The sequence below is a fragment of the Pristiophorus japonicus genome, chromosome 9 (assembly GCF_044704955.1).
Source record: "Pristiophorus japonicus isolate sPriJap1 chromosome 9, sPriJap1.hap1, whole genome shotgun sequence".
In the NCBI taxonomy this organism is placed as follows: Eukaryota; Metazoa; Chordata; class Chondrichthyes; family Pristiophoridae; genus Pristiophorus; species Pristiophorus japonicus.
The window spans coordinates 28803331-28831260 of record NC_091985.1 but is presented as its reverse complement, the minus strand read 5'-3'; the positions used below and the strand labels follow the sequence as shown (position 1 = coordinate 28831260).

The window sequence follows — 27930 nt, the reverse complement described above, 5'->3', positions numbered from 1 at the left end:
TGGGCTAACAACGTATCAATTGAGCCAATAAGGTCAAAGGGGGCGAGGTCACGATTGTAAATTGATCCAGGATAAGTACAGCCATTTTTTACCATGTGATTCAGAAAGACAAAGGACCTGGCATAAAGCCAGCAGTTTGTTGCAGCTGCCAGAATAAAGTTATGTTAAACTATCACCGGAGTTGTATCTCATTGAAAATTAAGAGAGCTAACAAATACTCAGGACCAGATGGTTTTCATCCCAGGATTTTAAAAAGGAAGGTGAGAACATTGCAAATGCCCCAAGATCTTACAAAGTCTCTTGGTTTAGGAACTGTTCCTTTAGATTGGAAAATTGCACATGTCCCTCCACTATTTAAGAAAAGTGAGGGGGGGGAAACGAGAGAATTAGAAACCAGTTAGCCCAACATCTGTTGTCTGGAAATTACTAGCCTATAATTAAGGATGGAGTGATTGAACACCATGAAAGTTTTCAGCTGATTGGAGAGCCAGCATGGATTTGTAAAGGGTCTGATGAACCTGACTGAATTTTTTTTGAAGAGATGACTAAAGTAGGGGAATGCCTATGGATGTTATTTATGCAGGCTTCCAGAAAGTATTCAATAAAGTTCATCATAAGAGACAGTTAGGTAAAGTTGAATCTTATGGAATTGAGGGAAAATTAGTGACCTGGTTAGGAGATTGGCTGAGTGGCAGGAGTCTGGCTGAGTGGCCGGAGACAGAGAGTAGGGATAACGGGTAGGTAAAGTAATTGACAAGATGTGACCAGTGGCATCCCACAGGGATCGATGTTGGGGCCTCAACTGTATTCATTAACTAATCAAATGACAGGATATAAATATCTTGGAGGACTAGAATACAAGGGGTTTGAAGTCATGTTACAGCTATACAAAGCCCTATACCATACCTGAAGTACTGTGTTCAGTTCAGCACCACATCTTAGGAAGAATATATTGGCTTTGGAAGGAGTGGAACATAGATTTACTAGAAGATACCTAGACTCCAAGGGTTAAATTACAAGGTGAGATTACACAAATTAGGGCTGTATTTCCTGAAATTTAGAAGATTAAGGGAGGATTTGATTGAAGTTTTCAAGATATTAAGGGAAGCTGATGTGGGGGGAAATCGAGGATTAGGCGACATCGCCTAGCGTCAGGGCTTTCCGGAGTGAAGTTAGGAAACGCCTACACGCAAAGGCTGTCAGAAGTTTGGAACAATCTTCCAGAAACAGCAGTTGATGTTGGGTCAATTGTTAACTATAAATCTGAGATTGATAGATTTCTGTTAACCAAAGATATTATAAAGGGATATGGGGCAAAAGTTCATGTTCCAATCAGTGTTGGGATCATATGTATATATTCAAATAAGCTTTACTTAAGACATGAAGGCTAGATGTCCAAGTTTCATTATATCAGATTAGTAATAGCAGCAAATAGCCAGTAAGAATGCTGAAGACTTAAAGGAGGGCATGACTAGATCAGAGAATGGGCAAATAAGTGGCAGATGCAGTTTAATACATAAAAAAGGAATATATTTTGGGAACAAAAATAAGGAATGGAAATAAACCATAAATTGCAACTTTATCAATGCAGGGAACAGCAAAGGGATCTAGGTATAAAGAAACATAAATCCTTAAGTGGTGTATAGTTTTTTTAAGTCATAAAGAAAAGATTTTGGGGGGTTATACTGAAAGGGACTGGAATACAAAAGAGTAACGATGACTGCACAAAATGATAGTTCGGATATATCTGGATTACGTGCAATTTTGTGTTCTTCGCTATAGCAGGAATGTAATAACTCTGGAGGAAATGCATTTGAAAATGATAAAATCTAAAGCGTGGCAAACATAGATAAAATACTTCCATTGGTAGATAGCATCAGCCTCGGAGTCAGAAGGTTGTGGGTTCAAGTCCCACTCCAAAGACTTGAGCATAAAAATCCAAGCTGACACTCCAGTGTAGTGTTGTTGGAGGTGCCACCTTTCGGATGACACATTAAACTGAGGCCCCGTCTGCTCCCTCAGATGGACGTAAAGATCCTACGGTACTATTCAAAGAAGAGCAGGGGAGTTATCCTGGCCAATATTTATTCCTCAAACAACATCACAAACAGATAATCTGGCCATCATCACATAGTTTGTGGGAGCTTGCTGTGCACAAATTGGCTGCCACATTTCCTACATAATAGTGACTGCACTTCAAAAGTACTTCATTGGCTGTAAAGCACCTGGTGGTCAGGAAAGGCACTATATAAATGCAAGTCTGTCTGTCTTAATAAAATCAAAAAGATGATCTCAAGTCAAGCAGTTAGTATAAAAGATAGGAGAATGCAGGAAAATTGGCTTCATTTGAACAGAAGTCAGGTAGGTGAGACTAAAATCAGCCCAAATTCAGCACACCCAACAGGACCAAACTAGGTGCATCCTATAATAACATTATGGTTTCTAAAAGAACACATATTTTGCATAGATTTTCCAAATTGTTAAAAATAAAGTCATGGATTTGGAAACCATATCTTAATTGAATATGGGAGAGTCAAATTATCAAACATTTTTACTTGACTATCAAATTCTTATCCATTATTGCTTAAATGCATCTAGTATTCGGTCAAGATTATACTGTGTGCGGAATCCCAGCAATAGATGAATTAATTACGCAGATAGAAAATAAATAGCCATTGGAGACTTGGTTGCAAATTAAATATTCCAGGATACTTAACTTTTAGAAGAGATGGGCAAAATGGAAAAGGAGGGGTAGCCCTGATAATAAAAGGATGGGATAAAGACAGTTAAGAAAGCATTTTAGCTCTGAAAATCAAGAAGTAGAATCAGTTTGGATGGAGCTAAGAAACTCATAGGCAGTCCCTCGAAAATCAAGACTTGCTTCCATTCTAAGAGAGTTCTTGGGTGACTGAACAGTCCAATAGGGGAATTACAATCTCTGTCACAGGTGTGACAGACAGTGGTTGAAGGAAAGGGTGGCTAGGGAGTCTGGTTTGCCGCATGCTCCTTCTGCTAAAAGCGCTTGTTTTCTGCATGCTTTCGGCAACAAGACTAGAGGTGCTCAGCGCCCTCCCGGATGCTCTTCCTCCGCTTAGGGCGGTCTTTGGCCAGGGACTCCCAGGTGTCGGTGGGGATGTTGCATTTTATCGAGGCGGCTTTGAGGGTGTCCTTGAAACATTTCCTCTGTCCACCTGGGGCTCGCTTGCCGTGTAAGAGTTCATAAGAACATAAGAATTAGGAACAGGAGTAGGCCATCTAGCCCCTCGAGCCTGCTCCGCCATTCAACAAGATCATGGCTGATCAAGTAGAGCGCTTGCTTTGGGAGTCTTGTGTCAGGCATGCGAACAATGTGGCCCGTCCAACGGAGCTGGTCGAGTGTGGTCAGTGGTTCAATGCTGGGGATGTTGGCCTGATCGAGGACGCCAACGTTGGTGCATCTATTCTCCCAGGGGATTTGCAGGATCTTGGGCAGACATTGTTGGTGGTATTTCTCCAGCGATTTGAGGTGTCTACTGTAGATGGTCTACGTCCATGAGCGATACAGGAGGGCGGGTATCATTACAGCCCTGTAAACCACAAGCTTCGTGCCAGATTTGAGGGTCTGCTCTTCGAACAATCTCTTCCTCAGATGACCGAAGGCTGCACTGGAGGCAGTGTTGAACCTCGCCAACGATGTCTGCCCTTGCTGATAATATGCTCCCAAGGTATGGAAAGTGGGGCCATGCCGTGGATCTTGATGACTGGGGGGGGGGGGGGGGGGGGGGTGCAGTGCTGTGTGGCGGGGTCAAGTTGGTGGAGGACCTTTGTCTTACGGATGTTTAGTGTAAGGCCCATATTTTCGTACACCTCAGTGAAGATGTTGACTATGACTTGAAGTTCAGTCTCAGAATGTGCGCAGACGCAAGTGTCGTCCGCATACTGTAGCTCGACGACAGAGGATGGGATGGTCTTGGATCTGGCCTGGAGACAACGACTAAGGTTGAACAGGTTCCCACTGATTCTGTAGTTTAGTTTCACTCCAGCAGGGAGCTTGTCGAGTGAGAGGTGGAGTATTGCAGCGAGGAAGATAGAGAAGAGAGTTGGCGCGATGATGCAGCAAGAAGCAGAAAACAATGGTGAGAGTTGTTTATAGACCCCAAACAGTAGTGATGTAGAGCACAGTATAAATCAGAAAATTAGAGGTGCATGCAACAAGGGTAATACAGTAATCATGGGAGATTTTAATCTAATAGGCTGGGCAATCCAGATTTGCAGTAATAGTATGGATGACAAATTCATGGAATGTATACAAGATGGTTTTCTAGATCAGTATGTAGAGGAACCAACTCGGCAACAGGCTATTTTAGATCTAGTATTGTGCAATGAGAAAGGGTTAATTAAAAACCCATGTAGTAATGGGGCCTTTAGGATGGCGTGACCATAATATGATGCATTTTTATATTAAGTTTGAAAGTGATTTAGTTCAATCCGAAACTAGGGTCTTAAATCTAAACAAAGCAAACTACGTAGGTATGCGGGACGAGTGGGCTAAGGCGGACTGGGAAACTATATTAAAAAAAATGACAGTAGACAAGCACGAACTAGCATTTAAAGAATACATAATTTACAACGAACATATATTCCTTCAAAAAGCACAAAAACCCCTCAGGAAAGTGGTCCAACCGTGGCTAACAACAGAAGTTAAATATAGTATTACATCAAAGGAAGAGGCTTATAATGTTGCCAAAAAGAGTAGTAAGCCTGAGAATGGGGGGGGGGGGGGGGGGGGAGTTTAAGAATTCAGCAAAGGAGGACCAAGAAATTGATAAAGGAAGGGAAAATAGAATGAGTAAACTAGCGAGGGACATAAAAACAGACTGTAAAAGCTTCCATTGGTATGTAAAAAGGAAAAGATTAGCAAGAGTAAATGTGGGTCCCTTACAGGCTGAGACAGGAGAAATTATAATGGGGAATAAGGAAGTGGCCGAGAAATTAAACAAATACTGTGTGTCTGTCTTCACGGAAGACGAAAAAACCTCCCAGAAATAGTGGAAAACCAAGGGTCTAGCGAGAATGAGGAACTGAAAGAAATTAGTACTAGTAAAAAAAAAAAATGTGGAGGAGAAATTAATGGGACTGAAAGCCTATAAATACCCTGGACCTGATGACCTACATCCTAGGGTTTTGAAAGTGGTGGCTAGAGATAGATAGTGGGTGCATTGGTTGTCATCTTCCAAAATTCCATAGATTCTAGAACGGTTCGCACAGATTAGAATGCCACAAATGTAACCCAGCTATTTAAGAAAGGAGGGAGAGAAAAAACGGGGAACTACAGACCAGTTAGCCTGACGTCAGTAGTATGGAAAATGCTAAAATCTATTATTAAGGACATGGCAACAGGGAACTTAGAAAATAATAATAGGATTGGGCAGAGTCAATACGGATTTATGAAAGGGAAATCATGTTTTGACAAATCTGTTCCTTTTTTTTTTTGAGGTTATAACTAGTAGTCTAGATAAGGGAGAACCAGTGGTTGTGGTGTATTTGGATTTTCAGAAGGCATTCGATAAGGTGCCACACAAGAGGTTATTAAACAAAATTAGGGTTCATGGGATTAGGGGGCAATATACTAGCCTGGATTGAGGATTGCTTAATGGACAGAAAAGAGAGAGTAGGAATAAACGGATTATTTTCACATTGGCAGGCTGTAACTAATGGGGGTACCACAAGGATCGGTGCTTGGACCCCAGCTATTCACAATCTAGATTAATGATTTGGATGAGGGGACCAAATGTAATAAATTCAAGTTTGCTGATGATCCAAAGCTAGGTGGGAATGTAAGTTGTGAGGAGGATGCAAAGAGGCTTCAAGGGGATATAAACAGACTAAGCAAGTGGGCAAGAACATGGTAAATGGAATATAAAGTGGAGAAATGTGAAGTTATCCACTTTGGTGGGAAAAATAGAAAAAGCTAGGGTTTTTTTAATATAAAATGGTGAGAGATTGGGAAATGTTGGTGTTCAGAGAGACCTAGGTGTCCTTGTACATGAATCACTGAAAGTTAACATGCAGGTACAGCAAGCAATTAAGAAAGCAAATGGTATGTTGGCCTTTATTACAAAAGGATGTGACTATAAAAAATATATATATTTTTTTTTAAAAAGAGTAAAGATGTCTTACTGCAATTATATAGGGCCCTGGTGAGACTACACCTGGAGTATTGTGTACAGTTTTTGTCAACGGTGGCACACTCTCCTCAGAGTCAGAAGGTTGTGGTTTCAAATCCCAGGAACTTGAGCACATAAATCTAGGCTGACATTCCAGTGCAGTGTTGAGGGAGTGCTGCACTGTCTGAGGTGTCATCTTTCGGATAGGACATTAAACCGAGGCCCCGTCTGCCCCCTCAGGTGGACATAAAAGATCCCATGGCATTATTTCAAAGAGGGGAGTTATCCCCAGTGTCCTGGCCAAAATCTATCCCTCAACATAACCCAAAAAAAAAAATCAGATAATCTGGTCATTATCACATTGCTATTTGTGGAAGTTTGCTGTGCACAAGCTGGTTGCCGCATTTCTCACATTACAACAGTGACTACACTCCAAAAGTACTTAATTGGCTGTAAACGCTTTGAGATGTCTGTTGGTCCCAAAAGGCACTATATAAATGCAAGTCTTTCTTTCTTTTTCTTACCCAAGAAAGGATATACTTGCCATAGAGGGAGAGCAACGAAGGTTCACCAAACTGATTCCTGGGATTGGGGTGATTGTCCTATGAACAAAGATTGAGTAGACTAAGACTATATTCTCTAGAGTTTAGAAGATGAATGAGAGGTGATCTCATTGAAACATACATAATTCTTACAGGGTTGATACAGGGAGGATGATTCTCTTGGCTGAGGAGTCTAGAACCAGGGGTCAGCCATTTAGGACAGAAGAGGAAATATTTCTTCACTCAGAGGGTGGTGGTGAATCTTTGGAATTCTCTACCCACGAGGGCTGTGGAGGCTCAGTCATTGAGTATTATTCAAGTCAGAGATCGATAGATTTTTGGATATTAAGGGATATGGGAATAGTGCAAATAAAGTGGAGTTGAGGTAGAAGATCAGCCATGACCTTACTGAATGGCCTACTCCTGCTCCGATTTCTTATGAAAATCAGACTAAAATTCAGCTGTTTTTGCTCAATGCACAAATTAAGTTTATTATATTGCAAGTAAAAGTGAAAATCATTGTTATGTTTCAGGATATTTTGAACACATTGCCACAAAGGATTTGGAAAAATAGTTTAAATGTTGTGTTTTAAAGCAGAACACAAGTTTAAAAAGGGGTCTCGTACAATAGGTAGTTGTTGTTGCTGCTGCTTTTCCACAGACTATGGGCCCAAATTTGGCCATGATTGCATCAATTTTTTGGGGAGTAAGTTGTTTTTCTGGCGCAAGTTAAAAAATGCTATTTTCCCCCAAAAGTTTGCTCCAGAGTAAGTCAGTTAGGTACGATTTTTTTTTACGTTCTTTTTTTCCCAAAAGGGAGTGTTCCCAGACACTTACGCCAGTTTTGGCCATTTATGCCACTTTGGCCAGCTAAAACTTACTCCAAATCGACTTAGATCAGCGTATGTGGCCAGCTCTGAAAAACATTGCAGGCATTTTAAAAATTCGGCATAGGTTAGTACATTTAAAGCACCAAGACTTATAAAGCACTAAACAAAGGCTAAAAATAAGCAGTCAACAATTTTTTTTTTAAAAAAGAGCCTTATCTTTATGCCAGAATCAAGTTTTTTTTTAAAAAAGTCCCCACCCCCCAATCAAAACTCTCAAGCATAACCATCAATAAATAAAAAATAAAACTGAAGTTCTACCTCAGCCTGGGAAGTCAGCGGGCCAGCCGGCCGGTGCGGGAGGCCACTCGGCCGGGGATAGGGTGCAGTGAACATCGGGGCATCCCTTCGGCCGGGGATAGAGGCTGCGAGCACCGGGTCCTGCTCACAGCCCGCAGGACACACTGGGAGGGAGAGGACCATGCACGCAGACTTCACTGCGTATGCGCGCAGTTGCCAGCAGTGTTTTTTGCGCTGGGCTGTTGCTCTGCGCCCCACTTCACTATCTACGCCACGCTGGGACACCGGAGACTCGGCAGAGCGGGCAGGATGAGGCCACTTTTTTTCGGTGCCGTTTCCAGCGCACAAAGTCGGTGCATTTAAGTTAAGTGCACCGAAAAAAGGGGTTGTGGAAAATTGGGCCCTAAATAAGTAATCCGTTAGCCTGTTTTGACAACTAAAAATGACTGCACATACTGGAAATTTCTAACTGAACTGCAAGAGATAACACAAGAGATACACAGAGACAGGTAGGAGTTTTGAAATAGGAAAGCTCTGAAAGCAGTTAGGTTTGTTAATAGTTAATGGCAAGAGGTTAGAAATGCTGGAAAGCTAGAATTGTTTATGTCAGGCAAGACAAACCAATGACATGGGCAGCTTGGTGAGTTCTTTATTATGCGCAGATAAATTGTACATTAAGTTAAGTGAAACAGATATTGTGTGTGTTCACATTACTGTGAAATAAAGCAGTTTAATAATTTGTATCTGGTTTCGTCTATCAAGTATTTGCTCAGCCCACTTTTGGAGAGATTGAAGCAGAATTCATGTGAAAGATTTGAATATATAGAGTTCAAATAAACAAGGGGATACACTACTGTTACAACCTAGATTATGCAATTACATCTAGGGCAGTGTCAATAAATTCCAATAAAAAGACTCAGACAACAAACAGGTGTGACTGACATCACTGAACCCAACAAGGCATCTACAGCAAACCAAAATTTGTTACAATTATATGCATATGAATATTTACACATTTTCCACACTTTGGCCCCAAGTTTCCACATGATTTGCTCCTGATTTTTTAGGAGCAACTGGTGTAGAATGGAGTATCTTAGAAATCGGAATTCTCCACATTTAGTTTTCTGCAGTTCTAGTCAGGTAGAACAGTTTCACTTTGGAACAGAATTCTTTTTTCAAAAGGGGGCGTGTCCGGCCACTGATGCCTGATTTGAAAGTTTCCACAGTGAAAACGTACTCCAAACTAACTTAGAATGGAGCAAGTGAAGATTTTTGTACGCTTGAAAAAACCTTATCTACACTTTAAAAAATCAGGCACAGGTTAAAAATTAGGCATACGGAACGAGGTGGGGGGGGGGGGGGGGGGGAGGGAAGTCATTAAATTCTACAATCAATCCTTAGTTATACTTATACAAATAAATCCAACCTGAATAAAAATTTATAAGCAAAGAAAAGATTAAATAAACCATGTTCCTACCTGTGTGAAAGTGCTTCAGGCAGGCCTTTCAGGCAGCGGTGTGGCTTGGGTCTCGGGGCAGGCAGCAAGCAGCCTTGGTGCTGAGCTTCAGTGCTTGAGGCAGCGGTGTGGCTTGGGTCTCGGGGCAGGCAGCAAGCAGCCTTGGTGCTGAGCTTCAGTGCTTGAGGCAGCGGTGTGGCATCGGTCTCGACGGCAGGGGCAGGCAGCAAGCAGCCTTGGTGCTTGAGGCAGGCCTTCATTCCCCGCGAAGATGCAGCACCCGGACGGACTTGAGGCCATTCGGCCATGGGATTGCAGAGGCGTCATCAGTGGCTGGTCTGGAGCAGCAGCAGCCTTCGAGCTGTGAGGGGGACTGACTGAGGCCATTTGGACAGGGAGAGGCAGCCACATCGACATCTTTATATTTAAATTTGCAGAATGGGTGCACCACATATTATGCAATGGTTTGCTTCCTCATGCAAGAAATTCTTTGTTCTTGGTGGAAGTTGATCCATTGCAAAGTTAAATTGGCACTTTTATTTCTCCAAACACAGTCCTTAATTTGCAAGTTTAGCAGTGAAAAGCTGAACTCACTGATTTCAGCAGGTGATTTATTCAGCAGTGCTGCTAAAAGCACTCCCTCACACAGAAATATCAAGAAAATTAAAATGCAAGCCTTTACAGGGGTCCAAGAAACAAATCTTCACTTTTTCTGCAGCACTTTAAAAAATGGCCGAGTGCCAATGTTTACTTCAGACTGCGCGTGCGCGAACGCTCCAACACGCACGCGCAGGGTTGCCGGCACCAAGAAGCCTCATTTAAATTGTACCCGCCCCCTCCTACTTACAAAATCGGCACGAGTGGTAGGCTCTGCCCTGTGTGCCGCGCCAAGCAGACATCGAGCTCCGAATACCGCGTTTTTTTTCAGGCGCCGTTTTCGGCGCGAAAAACAGACACCCAGCTCTGAAGGGCGCCTTTTTCGCCGCGTGTGGAAACTTGGAGCCTTTATATCCAACGTCAAAATCTTCCAGGTCAAGTGCTGCAGTACTAAGATGTACAGTAAACCTCCTCCTGCACCATCCCAAGAAGTCTTAACCACAACATTGTAATGTTTTAATTTCCCACTCCAGTTAAACTTATGACCTCTCGGAATGAAACTGCTCATTTAAATGTTCAAGTTATAGGTAGTTTTATGCTGAGGACTCACCCAAGAACTAGACTGAAACTATCCAAAAGCATTTCACATAGGACCCATAGAAATATCAATGAGAGGAGACTTTATCCCAACTGTCTGAGGTGGATTTCAACCTTGGTCCCAGGAGGTGAAAAACAGTGTCATGACTCTACAGACTGAAACATTCAACACATCACTAAAGCAAAATAATTAGTTATTTTTATGACTCCTGGTCAGAATATTTCTCACTCAATCACTTGATAGACATTTGTTACCTAAATTATAAGTAGTTCGTTTTAACACCACTTTCTGCCCCACTTTCAGATTTCCTGTCAAACAGATATTTTGCTGCCCAGTTTAGATATTTCCTGGATCCACTCCCAATTACTGGTCTCTCAACAGCCACCGACCTGCTCAAATGTGTCATAACGACCCACAGCCCAATTACTGGCCCCTCAGCAACCATGGTCCCACCTACAGGTTACAGGCATCAGCCTGTCAACTGAAATTTGAAAATGAATTATGCCCATATCCTCCAGAGTTGATATATTTATAAACAAATAAATAAATGGACCCACCACAATTAATAAATATACCAATGTGTGGACTTGCACCTATGGGCAATAAATGCTGGTTTTGCCAGTGACACCCACATCCCAGAACAAATAATTAAATTTTTATTTTTAAAAAACGAATATACAAATAGACCTGCCACCATTGCAGCAGCTAACTAATTTCAAAATCATTTTCCCCTCTTAGTCTTTCCCAATGCTCTCTGCATTCCCAATCTGATTTAGTTTCCCACCATTCATTCTAAATCCTACAAAATTAGTATTCTTAATTAATTCCTGTTTTTTTATTTAAATCTTTTACCACCTTCTACTGAGTAAATTTGCACTGTTCAGCATGACAATTTCTAAATTGATTAATTTATATTCTCTGTAATTCATTTTCAGAAAAGAATCCAAAAGTTAACATTTATCAGCCAGTAACCATTTTTTTTTATTTTGACATACTATTTATAATAAAAAAAAGTTTAAATTTTCTTCCTGTATATGCAACTTATGCTCCTCTGTGACACCAGTTTCTGCTTCTACTTCCACACACAACCCTACTTCCCACTCTATGGGCCAAGTTGCTCCAGTTTTTTTGGAGCAACTGGTTTAGAATGGAGTATCTTAGAAATTTGAATTCTCGGCATTTAGTTTGCTCCAGTTCTAGTCAGTTAGAACAGTTTCACTTTGGAACAGAATTTTTTTTTCAAAAAGGGGCGTGTCCGGCCAGTTACGCCTGTTATCAAAGTGTAGGCAGTGAAAACTTACTCCAAACTAACTTAGAATGGAGTAAGTGAAGATTTTTGTGCGTTCGAAAAAACCTTGTCTACACTTTAGAAAATCAGGCGCAGGTTACAAATTCGGCGTAGCGAATGGGAGGGGGGGGGGTTAAAGGGAAGTTTACAAACATTAAACACTTCAGTTTTACAAATAAAGAGCCATCATCAATAATAAATGATAAATACATCAATAAATCAACCAATAAATCAATCAAAAAAAATTAAAAAAATTTAATTTTTTTTTAAAATCGATAAATAAAACATTTTCTACTTACCGACTGCAGCACCGGGAGTCCTCCAACAGCATGCTGGGACGGCCCCCCCCCACCACTGTGTCTCTATCTCTCTGTCTGTGTGTGTGTGTGTCTCACTCTCTGTTTCTGACATCGAGGGAGGGGAGAGAGAGAGAGAGAGAGAAAGGAGAGAGAGAGAGAGAGAAAGGAGAGAGAGAGAGAGAGAAAGAGAGAGAGAGAGAGAGAGAGAGAGAGAGAGAGAGAGAGAGAGAGAGAGAGAGAGAGAAAGGAGAGAGAAAGAGAGAAAGGAGAGAGAAAGAGAGAGAGAAAGGAGAGAGAGAGAGAGAGAAAGGAGAGAGAGAGAGAAAGGAGAGAGAGAGGAGAGAGAGAGAGAAAGGAGAGAGAGAGAGAGAAAGGAGAGAGAGAGAGAGAGAAAAAGGAGAGAGAGAGAGAGAAAGGAGAGAGAGAGAGAGAGAGAGAGAAAGGAGAGAGAGAGAGAGAGAGAGAGAGAGAGAGAGAGAGAGAAAGGAGAGAGAGAGAGAGAGAAAAAGGAGAGAGAGAGAGAGAGAGAAAGAGGAGAGAGAGAGAGAGAAAAAGGAGAGAGAGAGAGAGAGAAAGAGGAGAGAGAGAGAGAGAGAAAGAGGAGAGAGAGAGAGAGAGAGAGAGAGAAAAAGAAGAGAGAGAGAGAGAAAGGAGAGAGAGAGAGAAAGGAGAGAGAGAGAGAAAGGAGAGAGAGAAAGGAGAGAGAGAGAGAGAAAGAGAGAGCGCGGGCGTCGAGTCCGGTGAGAGGAGCCTTATCCACGCAGCCCCAGTGAGGCCATTCGGCCAGGGCTAGGGGCTGCGTGCTTCGGGCCCCTCCCACAGTTTTGGGCGCTTGGAACTACTGCACATGCGTGCCCACTGTAGCACGCATGTGCGCTGCGCCCAGCTCCAGAGGGCCTGCAGGGAGCCGGAGAATAGGCAAGTTTTTTTTTTAGGCGCACTTTCTGGCGCGAAAAACGGGCATCCAGGTCCGGACTGCGCCGTTTTAGGCGTGGCCCGAAACTTAGGCCCTATATACCCTACTGTGCTCTCTTTCTCCCCAACAAACTACTCTTCTTCCCATCTCTGTCCTGAATGTCAGGCCTAATTATGCTTCCTTTTTACCCCAATACCCACTTTTCCCCCCACTACCACCTTCCGCCCCATACAGAGATTCTCTTTCAACCAACTCTCCTGCCTACCCGCTGGCCAAACTATACTTCATTTGTGCTCTTCCTTCCTCGCCAATTAATTTCTTCCCACCTAACATAACTACTTCGCACATCTCATTCATACAAAATTGAAGTGCAAAAAAAAAAAATCGGTTGGTCCATCAAACTTGCCTCACACTCATGATGGCTAGAGAATCATGACTAGACACTTCCAACCCTAGTAAGACATTTAATCTCCTGCCAGAGGAAAAAAAAGAGCGAAAAATCCAGAGCCAAGAGAGAGGGGTTGGGGGGGGAACTCAAATTCCTCTCCAACCTTCTCAGATGATCAAAACCATTCCAGATAATCACATGGACCACTTACAATCTCTGCCAGTCAACCATGACTCTGCTCCCAATCTGAACCACTCTGCTTCCATCCAACCACTATTTTTTTCTCCCCCATTGTAAAGTTCTGTCTGTCAAAGAGTATTCCCCTCCCCCCCGCCCCCCATCCAAATCCGATTTGCTTTCTACCATCCACTATTTTCGCCCGTTCTTCCTCTACACCTGATGCCGCTTAATACATCAACTCTTCCCAATATTGTACACTTCCTATAAGTGTGTCACATCTTAGGATTTTTTGACCTTGTTCCAAGGAAAGGATCTAGAAATTAGTTAATTTAAATTGTGATATGTTTAAGCTTGCTTCACAGGAGAGTAGGACTGGCAAGTGTGTATTAGGTTTCCCACAGCCTGGTAACAATAAAAGACAGTTTGACATTCAAGCAGCCATTCAATTTTGCTAGAACAATCCGATTCATTTGAAATATATATGGCGATTGCAAGGTAGGCTGGTGGACTCTGCTCTTTGTGGGGGAGGGGCGGTGGTGGGGGAGGGGCGGTGGTGGGGGAGGGAGAGGGGGCTAGTCAGTTTTGATTATGGGCAGGCTTTTAAAAAAAATGAAACAGAGTCACAAAGTCAGTCAGGTAGCAATGTACTGCTTAAAGCTTTTTAAAAAAAAGACAGGAGACTGCAGAGAAGAGTGTCTCTGGGGTGTAGGACAGGATGCAGAGAGATTATTTAAGTTAAGTAAGACAACCCAACTGAAGTGGAGAGGGCATCACGTACTTTACATGATCGTAGTTTTCACAGTCTGCATTCGGCGATTGAATACATACATGTGTAGAAGTCAAGTATCTGGTTCAAATTGCTAGATAGTTAATATAGTCCCTTTAACATATAAAAACATACTTAGGCTCTTCACAAGAGACGTAATCAAAAATTAATTTGACATAGAGCCAAAGGATATATTAGCAGGGGTGATCATAAACTTAGTTAGAGGTGGATTTTAAGGAGGGGACAGAGGTGTCGTGGCAGAGGGTTTTAGGGAAAGAATTCCAGAGCACGTGGCCCAAGTGGCTTAAGACTCGGCCACCAATGTGGGGGATAGGGAAGGACAGGCACAAAAGACCCGTTTCAGAAGAATCAAAAAGTTTGGGGGGGGGAAAAGAGGGGAAAGGAGAGAGAAAAAAAAAGAGAGAGAGAGAGAGAGAGAGAGAGAGAGAGAGAACATGAGGTTACATGGTTTGAAGCAGGTTGTAGAGCTAGGAAATACAAGGGCACAAAGGGATTTAAACAAGAGGATGAAAATTTTAAAATTAAGATGTTGGGAACTCAGGAGCCAATGTAGATCAGCAAGGACAAGGGTAATGGGTAAATCAGTCTTGATGCAGCGTAGGACATAAGCAGCACCATTTTAGATGTGGTGGATGAAAGACTGGCCAGGAGAGTATTGAAATAGTCAAGTCGACAGATGACGAAAGTGTGGATGAGGATTTAAGCAGCTGATGGACTGAGGCAAGGGCAAAGTTAGATGAAGTTAGCGGTAGAAATAAGCAGTCTTTGCAATGGAGAGGATATGCAGTCAGAAGTCCAGCTCAGGGTCAAAGAAGACATCAGAGTTGCAAACATCTGGTTCAGCCCAAGACAGTAGCCGGGGAATGGGAAAATGACAGCTTCTGTCTTCCAAATGTTTAGCTTGGGAAAATTGTGATTCATTCAAGACTGAATTTTAAACAAGCAGTCTGACAACAGTCAGTGGATGTGTTGAAAGAGGTTATAGAGAGGGCGATCTCCGTATCATCAATGTATATTTGGAACCTGATACCATGTCTTCAGATGTTGCCGGGGTCAGCACGTAGGTGAGAAAAAGTGACCACCCACCCCCAAAACATAGATCTTTGAGGGACTCCAGGGCTAAAATGGTGCAAGTGCTTCAATAGAAGTTATTGCTACAGAGGCTTTGGCTACAATTGGAAACCAAGCAAGCGTAGTCCCACTAAGCTGGACAACAGAGAGGCATGGAGATGGGGCTGTAGTTTGCAAGGACACAGGATTGAGGGAGAGTGTAGAAATATGCAGGCTATGGCAACATAAAATGAAAAGCCCCCCCCCCCCCCCCAAAGTGTAAGGTTATGGTGCCTTGAACATAAAATGAATTACCAATTGAAATTTGATTAGTCATGCTTCCTTAGCATCACCAGTAACTAGAATATACTAATCATAAGGATACAGACAAAATATCAATTAATCTACTAGTAGGTTTAATAAAGGTTTGTTCTCAAAAGATTTCATTCTTGAACTGCTTCTACTTTACTAAAATATTTTCAGTCATATAAACCGTGGCCAAATTAAGCTGGAGTTTAAAATTTAGCCTTAACATCTGCAAAATGTAAGACAGAATGAACAAGTCGTGTGAAAGACTCCGCATTGAGTTGTGAGGATTCTCTATTGCTCCTCAAATGGGTAAAATATGCTTTTCTTTGGTTTACTCTTTGAAATAATTGTACATCAAATACTATTATTTTTTAAGTTTTTAAACATACAATGAATACATCTCATTTTTTGTTATAGCTGAAATTAAAACAATCTTTGAAACTTAAACACGTCACTAAAATAATACAGGGTTTTTTTTAAATAAAAATGTAAAAGTTTTTTCCCCCCTCACACATAGATATCCTAATGATAATGTTAAACCTCAAACGTTTTATGCCAGCGGCTACAGTGCAGAATGAAAACAAACCATTTGGATTTAACTATTGAATTCAAAGATGATTAAAAACAATATTTACACAGGCCTCAAATATTACTACGTCTTGTTTATTTTAGATCCTACTAACAATTCAAGGCTCAGGTCCAAAGATAGATTAGGGATAAAAAGTTTTGAAACAATTTGATTGCCTTCTAAAAAGCTGATCAGTAGTAAGTTTATCAGAATTAAAAGAAGACAGCTTCATATCAGATCGATAAAATATTAAAAGGAATCTAACCAGTTTTATTCCTTTACTAAGTTGGAAAGTTCTAATTACCATTATGTTTGTGTAATTTACATTTTATACACATGAAAAAATTGCAGTAATTCTATATGATCTCTAGGTTATTGGATGACATTTGCTTTGTTTCCCCTACATGACCACAGGAAGCTTGTGATAGATTAACCTTCCAAGACAAAGCACACAAACACCAAGTACATACATACTAATATATGTAGTCCGTCATACCTGAACAGCTGATACACAAATATGATTCTAATAACAGCAATAAACGAAGAGCTGACAAAACTCAAACTGCATACCAACATCATTTGATTTATGTACTACAAGCTGCTGGCTCCTGGTATCTATTATTTATTTAATAAAATATCTTTTGATTTGCTCTTGGGATGTGGGCAAAACTGGTAAGTCAGGAGGATGTGTGACTTAGGTTGGGGGGGGGGGGGGGGGGAGGTAGTAGGGAAGACTTGATGGTAATAATGTTCCCATGATATTACTGCCCTAGTCTTTCTTGGTGGTAGAGATCATGGAGCTGGGGGTGTAGTTTAAGTAAACTTGGCACTTGAATAGCAGGTGCTAAAGCAGGTTAAATATATTGCCTTTTCACCAGTGACCAGGCTGCAATACATTCCAGATTGTTGGAATGAAAGCCTCCTCTCTTTCAGCTATTCTACATGAAATGAGTTTAGCAGTCTCAATTCCATGCCCAAGCCAAAAATACATTTCCCACAATTCACCAGAAACAGCTACTAATTGTTACTTTTATTCAGAAGCAATTAAGGACGGCCAAGACAAAGTGGAAAAAAACACCACTGGTCCAAGGCTGGGAATAAAGGGTGTTGTTGAAACACAGTACAGAGCTTCACTGCATCTAGTTGCGACATATTCCTAACCTCACTGCTTGATGCAGACACTGGGTAACACATGTAGAAAAAGTATTCAATTTCCCAACCCCAACATCACTTGGCTTGATATACCTGACAGTTCACTTTATTGCAGTTTCTAGTTCAGATTTGTTGTTTTAAAATACCTCTGGTCAAAAAAATATATTTTATTGAATGCTGAAGACATGATAAAGGGAAGTAGCAGCTTGGACAGTATTGTTAATCCAGGATCCTTCAGTGATCTAGCCTTTACAACGGAGTATTAATTTCAGCTGCTGCACACAACTGGGCTAAGTAACTGCAATCTAATTTCCCCAATGATTTATTTAAACAAGAATTCACACAAACATGGCAGAGTTAATCCTGATCCCTTCCAAGGATTCTTTTTAAGTGAATATGTAATAAGCTCTCTTTTTTGAAGAGTTGCAATATCGGGTCCATTAGCAGGAGGACTAACAAACATACACGAAAGCTGCACTTGTGTAGAATGCTAACCCATCAGCATATCCATTATTTAATTTATCCAAACACTGAAGCCAAAGCGATTCTAACTACTGCGCTCTCTGTTGTGTTAAAGAAATGCTATTATCAACACAATTACAATACCGTACTCAGATCTGAAGTATCAACTGACATCAAAATATCACACTCCAAAAATCCATTAATGGACCCCTGTAGCCAATAACTTTTGAAAGATCATTCATACTGCTAATCAGCACAAAATCACATGACAATTTCTGCTCAGCGTACAATATTATGTAAAGGAGACAAGAATAGATGTCAATAAAACTGACTTCTGTTCATTTATGAAATCACTGAAGTATTTTCTTTTTAAGCTAGTGTTCCTTATAAAAGGGGACTCTCAAGGTTGGGTCTGCAATGCTGTTAGAGGAAGATAATAAATAAAAACCTCAATAACTGCATTGAGACAGATTTACAAAAGGCAACTTTTTATATAGATAGATAGATAGCAAATATCAGGAGTTTAAAGACTAACTAAGAGAATCTGATTATTTTCTAAGCCACAAGAGTGGAATTTGAGAATTTTGTAAACAGCTAAACTGAGAATATGACTTTCTGCAAACTGTATTTAGTTTGTGTGGATGTTTACCATATATGAGAGTTCAGGTTTCTTTCCGGGGGGGGGGGGGGGGGGGGCGGTTGTAGGCATATACAAAGGTGTCAGTATAGTGCTCGGTGACATTCACAGAAAAGTACCATATTCAAATGCCATATCAATTAGATATCATTAACTACACAGTACATATTCGAATAGATTACTCTACCAAGTTATTATTTAGCTACTGAGTATTATCAATCAGTACATAATAATTAAGTTTTGACACATGCGGAATTATCTGAAGGCATCATACAGAGTCCTCTTGTTTTTGTGCAAGAGAAAATAAATAATTTAGTAAGTACTGGTTCAGATCTCAATTAAACACTTAGTTTTCTCTTCTAAATTCCCAGGCTCTCTCTTCTAAATACCCAGGCTATGGAGATAGGGTGGATTGGTTCATGACAAGACTTTGTTTTTAAGAGAAGGTTTGAATTTAAACCTAAATACATTCAATGAACCCATATGTAAAAAAGGAAAATGTTTACACATTACTCAAAAGCTGTGTTTTTTCACTTTTGAGAATGCAAACAAAAAGGATGTCAAGGTGGGATGCAGAGGAGATTTACCAGAATACCAGGGATGAGGGACTTCAGTTGTGTGGAGAGTCTAGAAAAGCTGGGATTGTTCTCCTTGGAACAGAGAAGGTGGTTATGGGGAGACTTAATAATGTTTTGACGAACCGACCTCTACCTTGCAGAGAATGATCGGCAACTCTTGACACCTCCTCCTACAACCCCCTGGACCATGACCCCACTACTGAACATCAAGCCATCATTTCCTAGAGTGTAACTGGCCTCATCTCCTCTGGAGATCTTCCCTCCACAACCACCAACCTCAGTTCTCCAACCCCGCACAACCCGCTTCTACCTCTTTCCCAAGATCCACAAACAGGATTACCTTGTCGCCCCACGGAACTTATTTCTTCCTATCTTGTCTCTGTATTTCCTCTCCTTTTCCAGTCTCTTCGCACCTACATCCGCGACTCATCTGATGCCCCCCGCGACAATTTCTAGTTTCTTGGCCCCAACCGTCTCCTTTTCACTACGGACGTCCAATGTCCAATCCCTCTACACTTCCATCCCCCACCAGGATGGCCTGAGGGCGCTCCGCTTCTTCCTCGAATAGAGGCCCAACCAGAACCCATCCACCACCACCCTCCCCCTCCTCCTGACTGAACTTGTTCTCACATTGAACAACTTCTCCTTTGACTCCACTCACTTCCCAAAATTAAAGATGTTGCTATGGGAACAGTATGGGTCCTAGCTATGCCTGCCCTTCCGTGGGATATGTGGAACATTCTTTGTTCCAGTCCTACTCGGGGCCCCCTTCCTCACCTCTTTTTCCGGTACAATGATGACTATCAGTGCAGTTTCCGGCTCTCACCCTGAACTAGAAAATATAATTCACTTTGCAGCCAATTTCCACCCTTCGCTCACCTTCACATAGTCCATCACCGACTCTTTCCTTCCTCGCCTTCTCTATCTCTATTTGTGGGGATAGACTATTGACAAATATTCACTACAAGCCCACTAACTCACAGCTACCTGGACTACACTTCCTCCCACCCTGCATCCTGTAAGGACACCATTCCATTCTCCCAGTCTCTGTCGCATTTGTTCTGACAATGCCACCTTCCACACTAGTGCCTCTGATAGGTCTTCCCTTTTTCCCTCAACCGAGGATTCACCTCCACTGTGGTTAACATGGCCCTCGACCATGTCCATTCTATTTCCCACACTTCTGCTCTCACCCCTTCCCCTCCCTCTCAGAACCACAATAGGATTCCCCTGGTCCTCACCTTTCACTCCACCAGTCACTACGTTCAATGAATCATCCTCCGCCATTTCCGCCATCTCCAGCGTGATCCCAACACTAAACGCATCTTCCTCTCCTCTCCCCTCCCAGCATTCCGAAGGGACCGCTCCCTCCACGACACCCTGGTCCATTCTGCAGTCACCCCCAGCACCCTCTCCCCTTCCCACGGCATCTTCCCGTGCAAGCGCAAGAGATGCAACACTTTCCCTTTTACCTCCTCCCTTCCCACTGTCCAGGTGAAACAGCGATTTACTTGTACTTCTTTCAACTTAGTATACTGTATTCGCTGCTCACGATGTGGTCTTCTCTACATTGGGGAGATCAAACGCAGATTGGGTGGCCACTTTGCGGAACACCTTCGTTCAGTCTGTAAGCGTGACCCCGAGCTTCTGGTCATCTGTCACTTTAATTCTCCACTCCCACTCCGACCTCTCCATCCTCAGCCTCCTACACTGTTCCATTGAAGCTCACGCAAGCTCGAGGAACAGCACCTCATCTTTCGTTTAGGCACTTTACAGCTTTCTGGACTCAAGAGTTCAACAATTTCAGACCAATGGGCCCAGGTTTCCACACACGCCTAGAACGGCGCAGTCCCGACCTGGACGCCCGTTTTTTGCGCCACAAAGTGCGCCTAAAAAAAATCCTCCGTATTCTCCACCTCCCTGCAGGTCCTCTGGCCCTCGGCGCAGCGCAGCACGAGCTGTAGGGGGGGGGCGAAGCCAGGTCCCTGCGCTGAAAACAGTGCCGGGACCTCTGCACATGCGCGCTACAGTGGGCACGCAAGTGCAGTAGCTCCAGGCGCCTAACTGTGTGGGAGGGGCCCAAAACACGCAGCCCCTAGCCCTGGCCGAATGGCCTCACTGGGGCTGCGTGAATAAGGCTCCTCCCACAGCCAGCTCCTGCTTCCCCCCCCGCCGACCAGACCCGACACCCGCTCCCCGCCACCCCCTGCCTCCGGACCAGACCAGATACCTGCTCCCCGCCTGCCTCCGGACCAGACCCGACACCCGCTCCCGCCCCCAGACCAGACACCCGCTCCCCCCTGCCTCCGGACCAGACGCGACACCCGCTCCACCCCCCCCTGCCTCCGGACCAGACCCAACTCCTGTTCCCGCTCCCCGTCTCCCCGACTGGACCCGACCCGCGCTCCTGTTCCCGCTCCCCGCCCCCCCGACTGGACCCGACCCGCGTCCTGTTCCCGCTCCCCGCCCCCCTCCCCCGACTGGACCCGACCCGCGCTCCTGTTCCCGCTCCCCCGACTGGATCCGACCCGACCCACCCCTCCCACTGGACCCGACCCGACTCCCGCTCCCGGACTGGATCCGACCTGACCTCCCTCTCGCGCTCCCTGCGCCCCCCCCCCGACCCGAACCGAACCTCCCTGACCCGACCCAACCCAACACCACCTACCTGTAAATCTGGTGCTGGGGACGGGCCCTGCCCGAAGTCTCAGGCAGGCCCGTTCAGCCTTCGGTCCCGAAAGGCCTGCCTAAAGCACTTTCAAACAGGTAGGAAGATGGTTTATTTAATCTTTTCTTTGCTTATAAATGTTTATTCAGGTTGGATTTATTTGTATAATATTTGTATAAGTATAAATAAGGATTTATTATAGAATTTAATGACTTCCCTTACCCACCCCCACCCCCTCGTTCTGGACACCTAATTTGTAACCTGCACCTGATTTTTTAATGTGTAGAACAGGTTTTTTCAGTTCTACCAAAATCTTCACTTGCTCCATTCTACTTTAGTTTGGAGTACGTTTTCACTGTGGAAACTTTGAAATCAGGCGTCAGTGGCCGGACACGCCCCCTTTTGAAGAAAAAATTCTGTTCCAAAGTAGAACTGTTCTACCTGACTAGAACTGCAGAAAGAAAATGTGGAGAATTGCGATTTCTAAGATAGTCCGTTCTCCACCAGTTGCTCCTAAAAATCAGGTGCAAATCATGTGGAAACTTGGGCCCATAATCTTTGCCCATATTTTGTTCCCTCTCCTCCCTTTTTTTCCCCCACAAACCCCCCTTTTTATTTTTTTCCTCTGTTTCGCATGGCAGGTGGTAATCATTCCGCCATTCACACCCAAATAGACTTATCTTTTGTTTCCTAACTTGTGCCATTACCATCTCAATTTGGCCCATCATCCCTTTTGTCTCTCAAATCTCTCCTGCCTTCCACCCTATCACAGACCTACCCTTGTGTTATTTTCTTTCCTCCCCTCCCCCTTTCAGTGCCCCTACACTTCCTCAAGAATCTGTTACATTTCGAACTTTTACAGTTCTGACGAAGGGTCACCAACTTGAAACGTTAACTCTCTTTCTCTCCACAGATGCTGCCTGACCCGCTGAGATTTCCAGCATTTTCTGCTTTGATTTAATAAATGATCAGGGATTTTAAGAGAGCAAGTAAGGAGAAACTCTTTCCACTGGTGAGTGGGTCGCAATAGAACCAGAGGGAAGATAAGACTTTTTTTCTGCAGGTGGTTATGATGATCTGGAATGTGCTGCCTGAAAGGGTAGTAGAAGCAGATTCAGTAACTTTCAAAAAGGAATGGGATATGTACTTGAAAAAGGAAAAAATATGGGGAAAGAAATGTGGGGCTAATTTGATAGCTCTTTCAAATAGCCTGCACATGCACAATGGGCTGAATGGCCTTCTGTGCTGTAAGATTCGATGATAAAATGAAAAACATTGCAGTATATGTTAAATACCCAACAAATAAGCAAGTTATTTAGATATAAAACACTTCTTTAAAAAAAAAGGAATACTGTAAAGGGAAAACAAGCTGATCACATTAAAAATCTGTCCTTTAAAATCATGCAAAGCGACAAATACAATTAATTTCTGCAGATTAACCCTTACCCAGGTGATAACTAGGAACTCCAAACCATTAACACCAAGTGTGATTAATACTCAGTGTTTAGACAACTAAAGTGCAAAGTGGAATGTAATTATTGTAATGTTTCAGAGAACTTCACCTCATATAGGGCCCCCAAGTTTCGGGCCGCGCCTAGAACGGCACAGCCCCGACCTGGACGCCCGTTTTTCGCGCCACAAAGTGTGCCTAAAAAAAAACTTAGATTCTCCGGCTCCCTGTAAGCACTCTGGAGCCGGGCGCGGGGCAGCACGAGCTGTGGGGGGCGGAGCCAGGTCCCTGCGCTGAAAACAGTGCCGGGACCTCTGCATATGCGTGCTACAGTGGGCGCGCATGTGCGGTAGCTCCAGGCGCCCAAAACTGTGTGGGAGGGCCCGAAGCACACAGCCCTTAGCCCTGCCCGAATGGCCTCACTGGGGCTGCGTGCATAAGGCTGCCTCCCATGCCCAGCTCCTGCTTCCTCCCGACCTGACCCAGACACCGACCCGACTCCCACCCCCGCCCCCCCCGGACCGGACCCAACTCCCGCTTTCCCCTCCGCCCGGACCGGACCCGCGCTCCCACCCCCCCCCACTGACCTCCCTCTCTTTCCACCCACCCGTGCTCCCGACTCCCCCCCCAGCCGGACCCGACCCCAACCTGACACCCACCCCCCCGACACGAACCGACCTGACCTCCCTCTGACCCCCCCGACCCGAACTGACCCGCGCTCCTCCCTCCCCCCCCTTCTCCTCCTCCTTCCCCCCCTCCCTTCTCCCTCCCTCCCCCCATTCCCTTCTCCCGCCCCCCCCCTTCCCCCTCTTCCCTTCTCCCGCCCCCCCTTCCCCCTCTTCCCTTCTCCTTCTCCCTCTCCCTTCCCTCCCCTCCCCTCCTTCTCCCTCTCCCTCTCCCTTCCCTCCCCTCCCCTCCTTCTCCCTCCTTCTCCCCCTCCTCCCCTCTCTTCTCCCTCCCCCTCCCTCCTTCTCCCCCTCCTCCCCTCTCTTCTCTCTTCTCCCTCCCCCTCCCTCCTTCTCCCCTTCCTCCCCTCTCTTCTCCCTCCCCCTCCCCCCCTCAAGAACCGGGGGGGGGGGGGGGGCCATAAATTTAAAGTAATTGGTGGGAGGTTTAGCAGGGAGTTGAGGGGCAATTTTTTCACCCAGAGGATAGTGGGGGTCTGGAACTCACTGCCTGAAAGGGTGGTTGAGGCAGAAACCCTCACCATATTTAATAAATTGGATATGCACTTGAAGTGCCATAACCTATAGGGCTTCGGACCAAAAGTGGGAAAGTATGATTAAGCTGGATAGCTCTTGGTCAGCCGGCATGGACAAGATGGGCCGAAATGGCCGCCTTCTATGCTGTAAATTACTATGATTATAGTAGTTGTTTTTCAGTTTCTACAATAAAAATCAGCTGCAACAAGTATCAGGAATCTTTTTAAACCAGAAATTTCACAGCTCAACATGTTTGAGATTGCTGCAGTTACTATTTACAGATGCATCAACAAGACACATGATCAATTTTCTGGGAAAGTTTGCTTTTTCAATAGGAAATTCTATTTACATATTCAGCTAACATTAATTCTGCAACAATAGTTCATAGTTCCATGATTAGCAAGAGGTTAACACTGCAGATTTAATGTCAGCATTAAACACTGCACACAGGCAAGATTGAAATATACAGAAAAATATTGATAATTCTCTGATATTGTTATCCACAATGTTTCTGATTATTTTAATAAAACTATTAACTTTAAAACTCATGAGCCACTTCAGTTTTAAGTCACAAAGGTGTCACATTTCTGCTCACACAGCAGACTAGACCATCAATCCTTCCCTCCCAGCCAGATTAAAAAGTAATCATACACAGTAAGGGCTTTCTGAAACAACATTACAAAACAAAGCATTTCTATTACAGCACATTTTTCAACAGCAGAACTGCAGCCTGAGTGTTACCAATGTTTAAAATGAATGTTGAACTTATAACTGTCTGTAAAGCCTTGATAGCAAGATTTAAAACAAACCTACATACTAATAGTGCAATTGGTCTTTACATCTTCTATCCAATCCTTAATAGAAACAAGAACTATGGCCATTCCCCCTTAAAACAACAGCACTAGATGTTACAATTAAAACGCCAGCGTTAGACAAATGCACAACCCTCCATAGGGAGGCAAGTCACTGTGAAGTAAACAGGAAATTATTTTGTCATTTCCAAAGTCCCTAATCACTTACTCTATTTTTAAGATCACACAAGCGAACAAACATAATCCACTAAGGACCAACGGCAAACATTACCACTAAAACAATTGAACACAAAAGAAACAATGGATCCAAGCCAAAACTAATATATAAACAGATCTGTTTCCTATTTTGAATATTATCTAATAAATCCGCAACTGGAGTAGGTATGACTCATAAGTTCTAAAATCTGATCTAAAATTATCTTATTGAAGCGACGGGACAAACATTCCGAATCAACACTGAAACGTGTTTACAACTACAAATTAAGTGAGTATTATGCCGATTACGTCAGCTTTGAAAACGCGCTGTCGTGTACCGTTTCCATACACACAAAACTCCACTCTGATACTCTTTCTCCTCCTTACCCACGCAGTCTCATTCACCCATCCCCAAAATCCGGTTCCATTCTTTAATTTGCTGACAATTTGGGAGAGCATTACGGTACAAGTAAAATAGCAACCTTACCCCTTTTCTGCACCCATCCTTCCTTCACAATGGTTATATCACTCATGTTAGCTGTTCCTCCCGAGCCCAGCTAGCCGAGCAAGTCGTCTTTTGGACCGGCTCTGCCCTTTCCACCGCTCTCTCCTCAAGGCGACTTCCAATCCGATAGCCACGGCTGTCAGAGAAAACAATACCACAACTTGAACACAAAATATGACGCACTTAATGATCACAACATTTCAATCTCAGTCTTGTGATACTTCAATGACATACTTTATCTGAAAATTTAAAGCTGAAGGAAACCCGTTTCCACAAACAGGCCTGCACATAATTAGGGATTACATGAGCAGACTTGGTTCATCAGTTTGATCTAATAACGAAAAGTTGCTTTAAAACAAAAAAGAGAGAATTAATAGGCCCATTTGGAAAAAAAACACAATCAAATTGCTTGCATGCATAATTGGGGATGCTATAAATGGTCGTTTTCCCATATGCTATTTTGGGTAGGATTCTTCAGTGTCTGATGTATTTTAAAACTATCAAAGGCTTGGCTTTACTGATCAATTTTTATTGTCCATTATGTTTGGAGCCTTATAAATCTATTCGCCCACCGTGCATTGTCAAGGCAGGTTTGTATAGTATTATAATCTATGTTAAAGCCTAACTTAAGTGTTTGTCCTTAATATTTGAGCCATTAACATTTATTTAGTTTTTTAAAAATCAGTATGAGACAATCATTTCTACAGCAGACGCTGTGTAGACGTGTCCTCCACCCAGGGCCATTTACTTTTATAAGTTTAAAGTAAAAACCTCGTTTGTTGAGACAGTAAACAAAATTAAACGAAGATGCTCAGCCACAAACACCGATAACAATCTGACACGTGTTATTTTTTCAAATCAGGACGAAAACAATCCGTCGCGGAATAAGTCTGGTGTGTTTGAGCATTATTAAAAGGGATAAAACATGTTGGGTGAGCCTGAAGGAAGTGTATGGCAGGATTTATAAGCAACAGCAGGCGCTTTATTTATTCTTCGACTGTGCAAAACATAATAAATCCAGAAAACGAAAATTGCATCTTGTTAAAACAAACACACACAGGCCTTTACACCCACCAACATCCCCTCCTCCTCGTCATCCAGATAAATTCAGCACTGGCCAAAAGAATAAAAACAAGCAGTCAGGCAAGACTGCAAGGAAACATCAGCAGATAATAATGAGAGCTATTGCCGGTCCCCGATGGTGCAATTGTGATGTGAATGGTGCAAAGTTATTGGAGGGGGGGTCGAGTTGGTAGTAGTTGTGGTGATGGAGGAGGCTGGTGTACACTAGGCCACAATCAGAAACCCCTCCTCATCATCATTCATCATTCCCCCCTCCCTTCCAGCAAATGCAAAGTCTCCCACTTTTCACATACACCGCCCGCCTCATCCTTTTTCAACACATTTTTAAAATCGCTAGCGGCTTCTGTAGGGGGTGGGGAAGAGGAGGGTCAGCCGGGCTGACGGCCATCCCCCGATCCACCGGCCGGCCGGCGGCCGTCTGTCTGTCTCCCTGTCTCCCCATCCCCATCCCATGCCGACATCTCCATCCTCCTCCCTTACCTTAAACACTCAGTGCACCGCCCGCCGGCCGGCTCAGCCACCCACCGACTCAATCAGGCGCTGTCCTTCGGGGCAGCTCAGCCCTGCTCCACTCGGCTGGGTGTGTATTTTGTTCTTGTTATTGATGATGATTTTTTTTTAAATATATCTATTTCAATTGTTTCACATTGAAACTCCGGCCTCCTTCTGTTCTTGTTGACTTTGAGGAGGAAAACTCCTGACGTCACTAACGACGCGTCTCGTGCTCCGGCCGTTACTGGGAGGACATCTCGCGAGACCGTCTGTGCGGTTCAAGCTGCAACCCGCGCTTCACCGCTTCGCATTCCTTCTCCTGCCCTCCTCCCATCTTCATCCCCTCAGTTGCTCCCTTTATCCATTCCCTCCTCTTAATGCCTCGCATCCTCCGCTCACTTCACCTCCTCCTATGGTCATTTCTTCCCCTTCCCCTTCCCCTC

The 27930-nt window shown here is 43.6% G+C and overlaps 1 protein-coding gene across 3 annotated transcripts in view; it reads right to left on the bottom strand.

The window, feature by feature from the left end:
• akt3a (v-akt murine thymoma viral oncogene homolog 3a) overlaps nucleotides 1-27691 on the bottom strand; it is a 493259-nt gene extending 465568 nt beyond the window's left edge. For all 3 annotated transcript variants that reach the window (XM_070889219.1, XM_070889220.1, XM_070889221.1), the window contains exons 1-2: nucleotides 27476-27691; nucleotides 25895-26048 (exon numbers count right to left, since the gene is read on the bottom strand). In XM_070889219.1, the coding sequence (XP_070745320.1) occupies nucleotides 25895-25940 (46 nt within the window). In that variant the 5' untranslated portion in view covers nucleotides 25941-26048; nucleotides 27476-27691. The remainder of the gene's footprint in view (nucleotides 1-25894; nucleotides 26049-27475) is intronic.
• Between the last annotated feature and the right edge of the window lie 239 nt (nucleotides 27692-27930).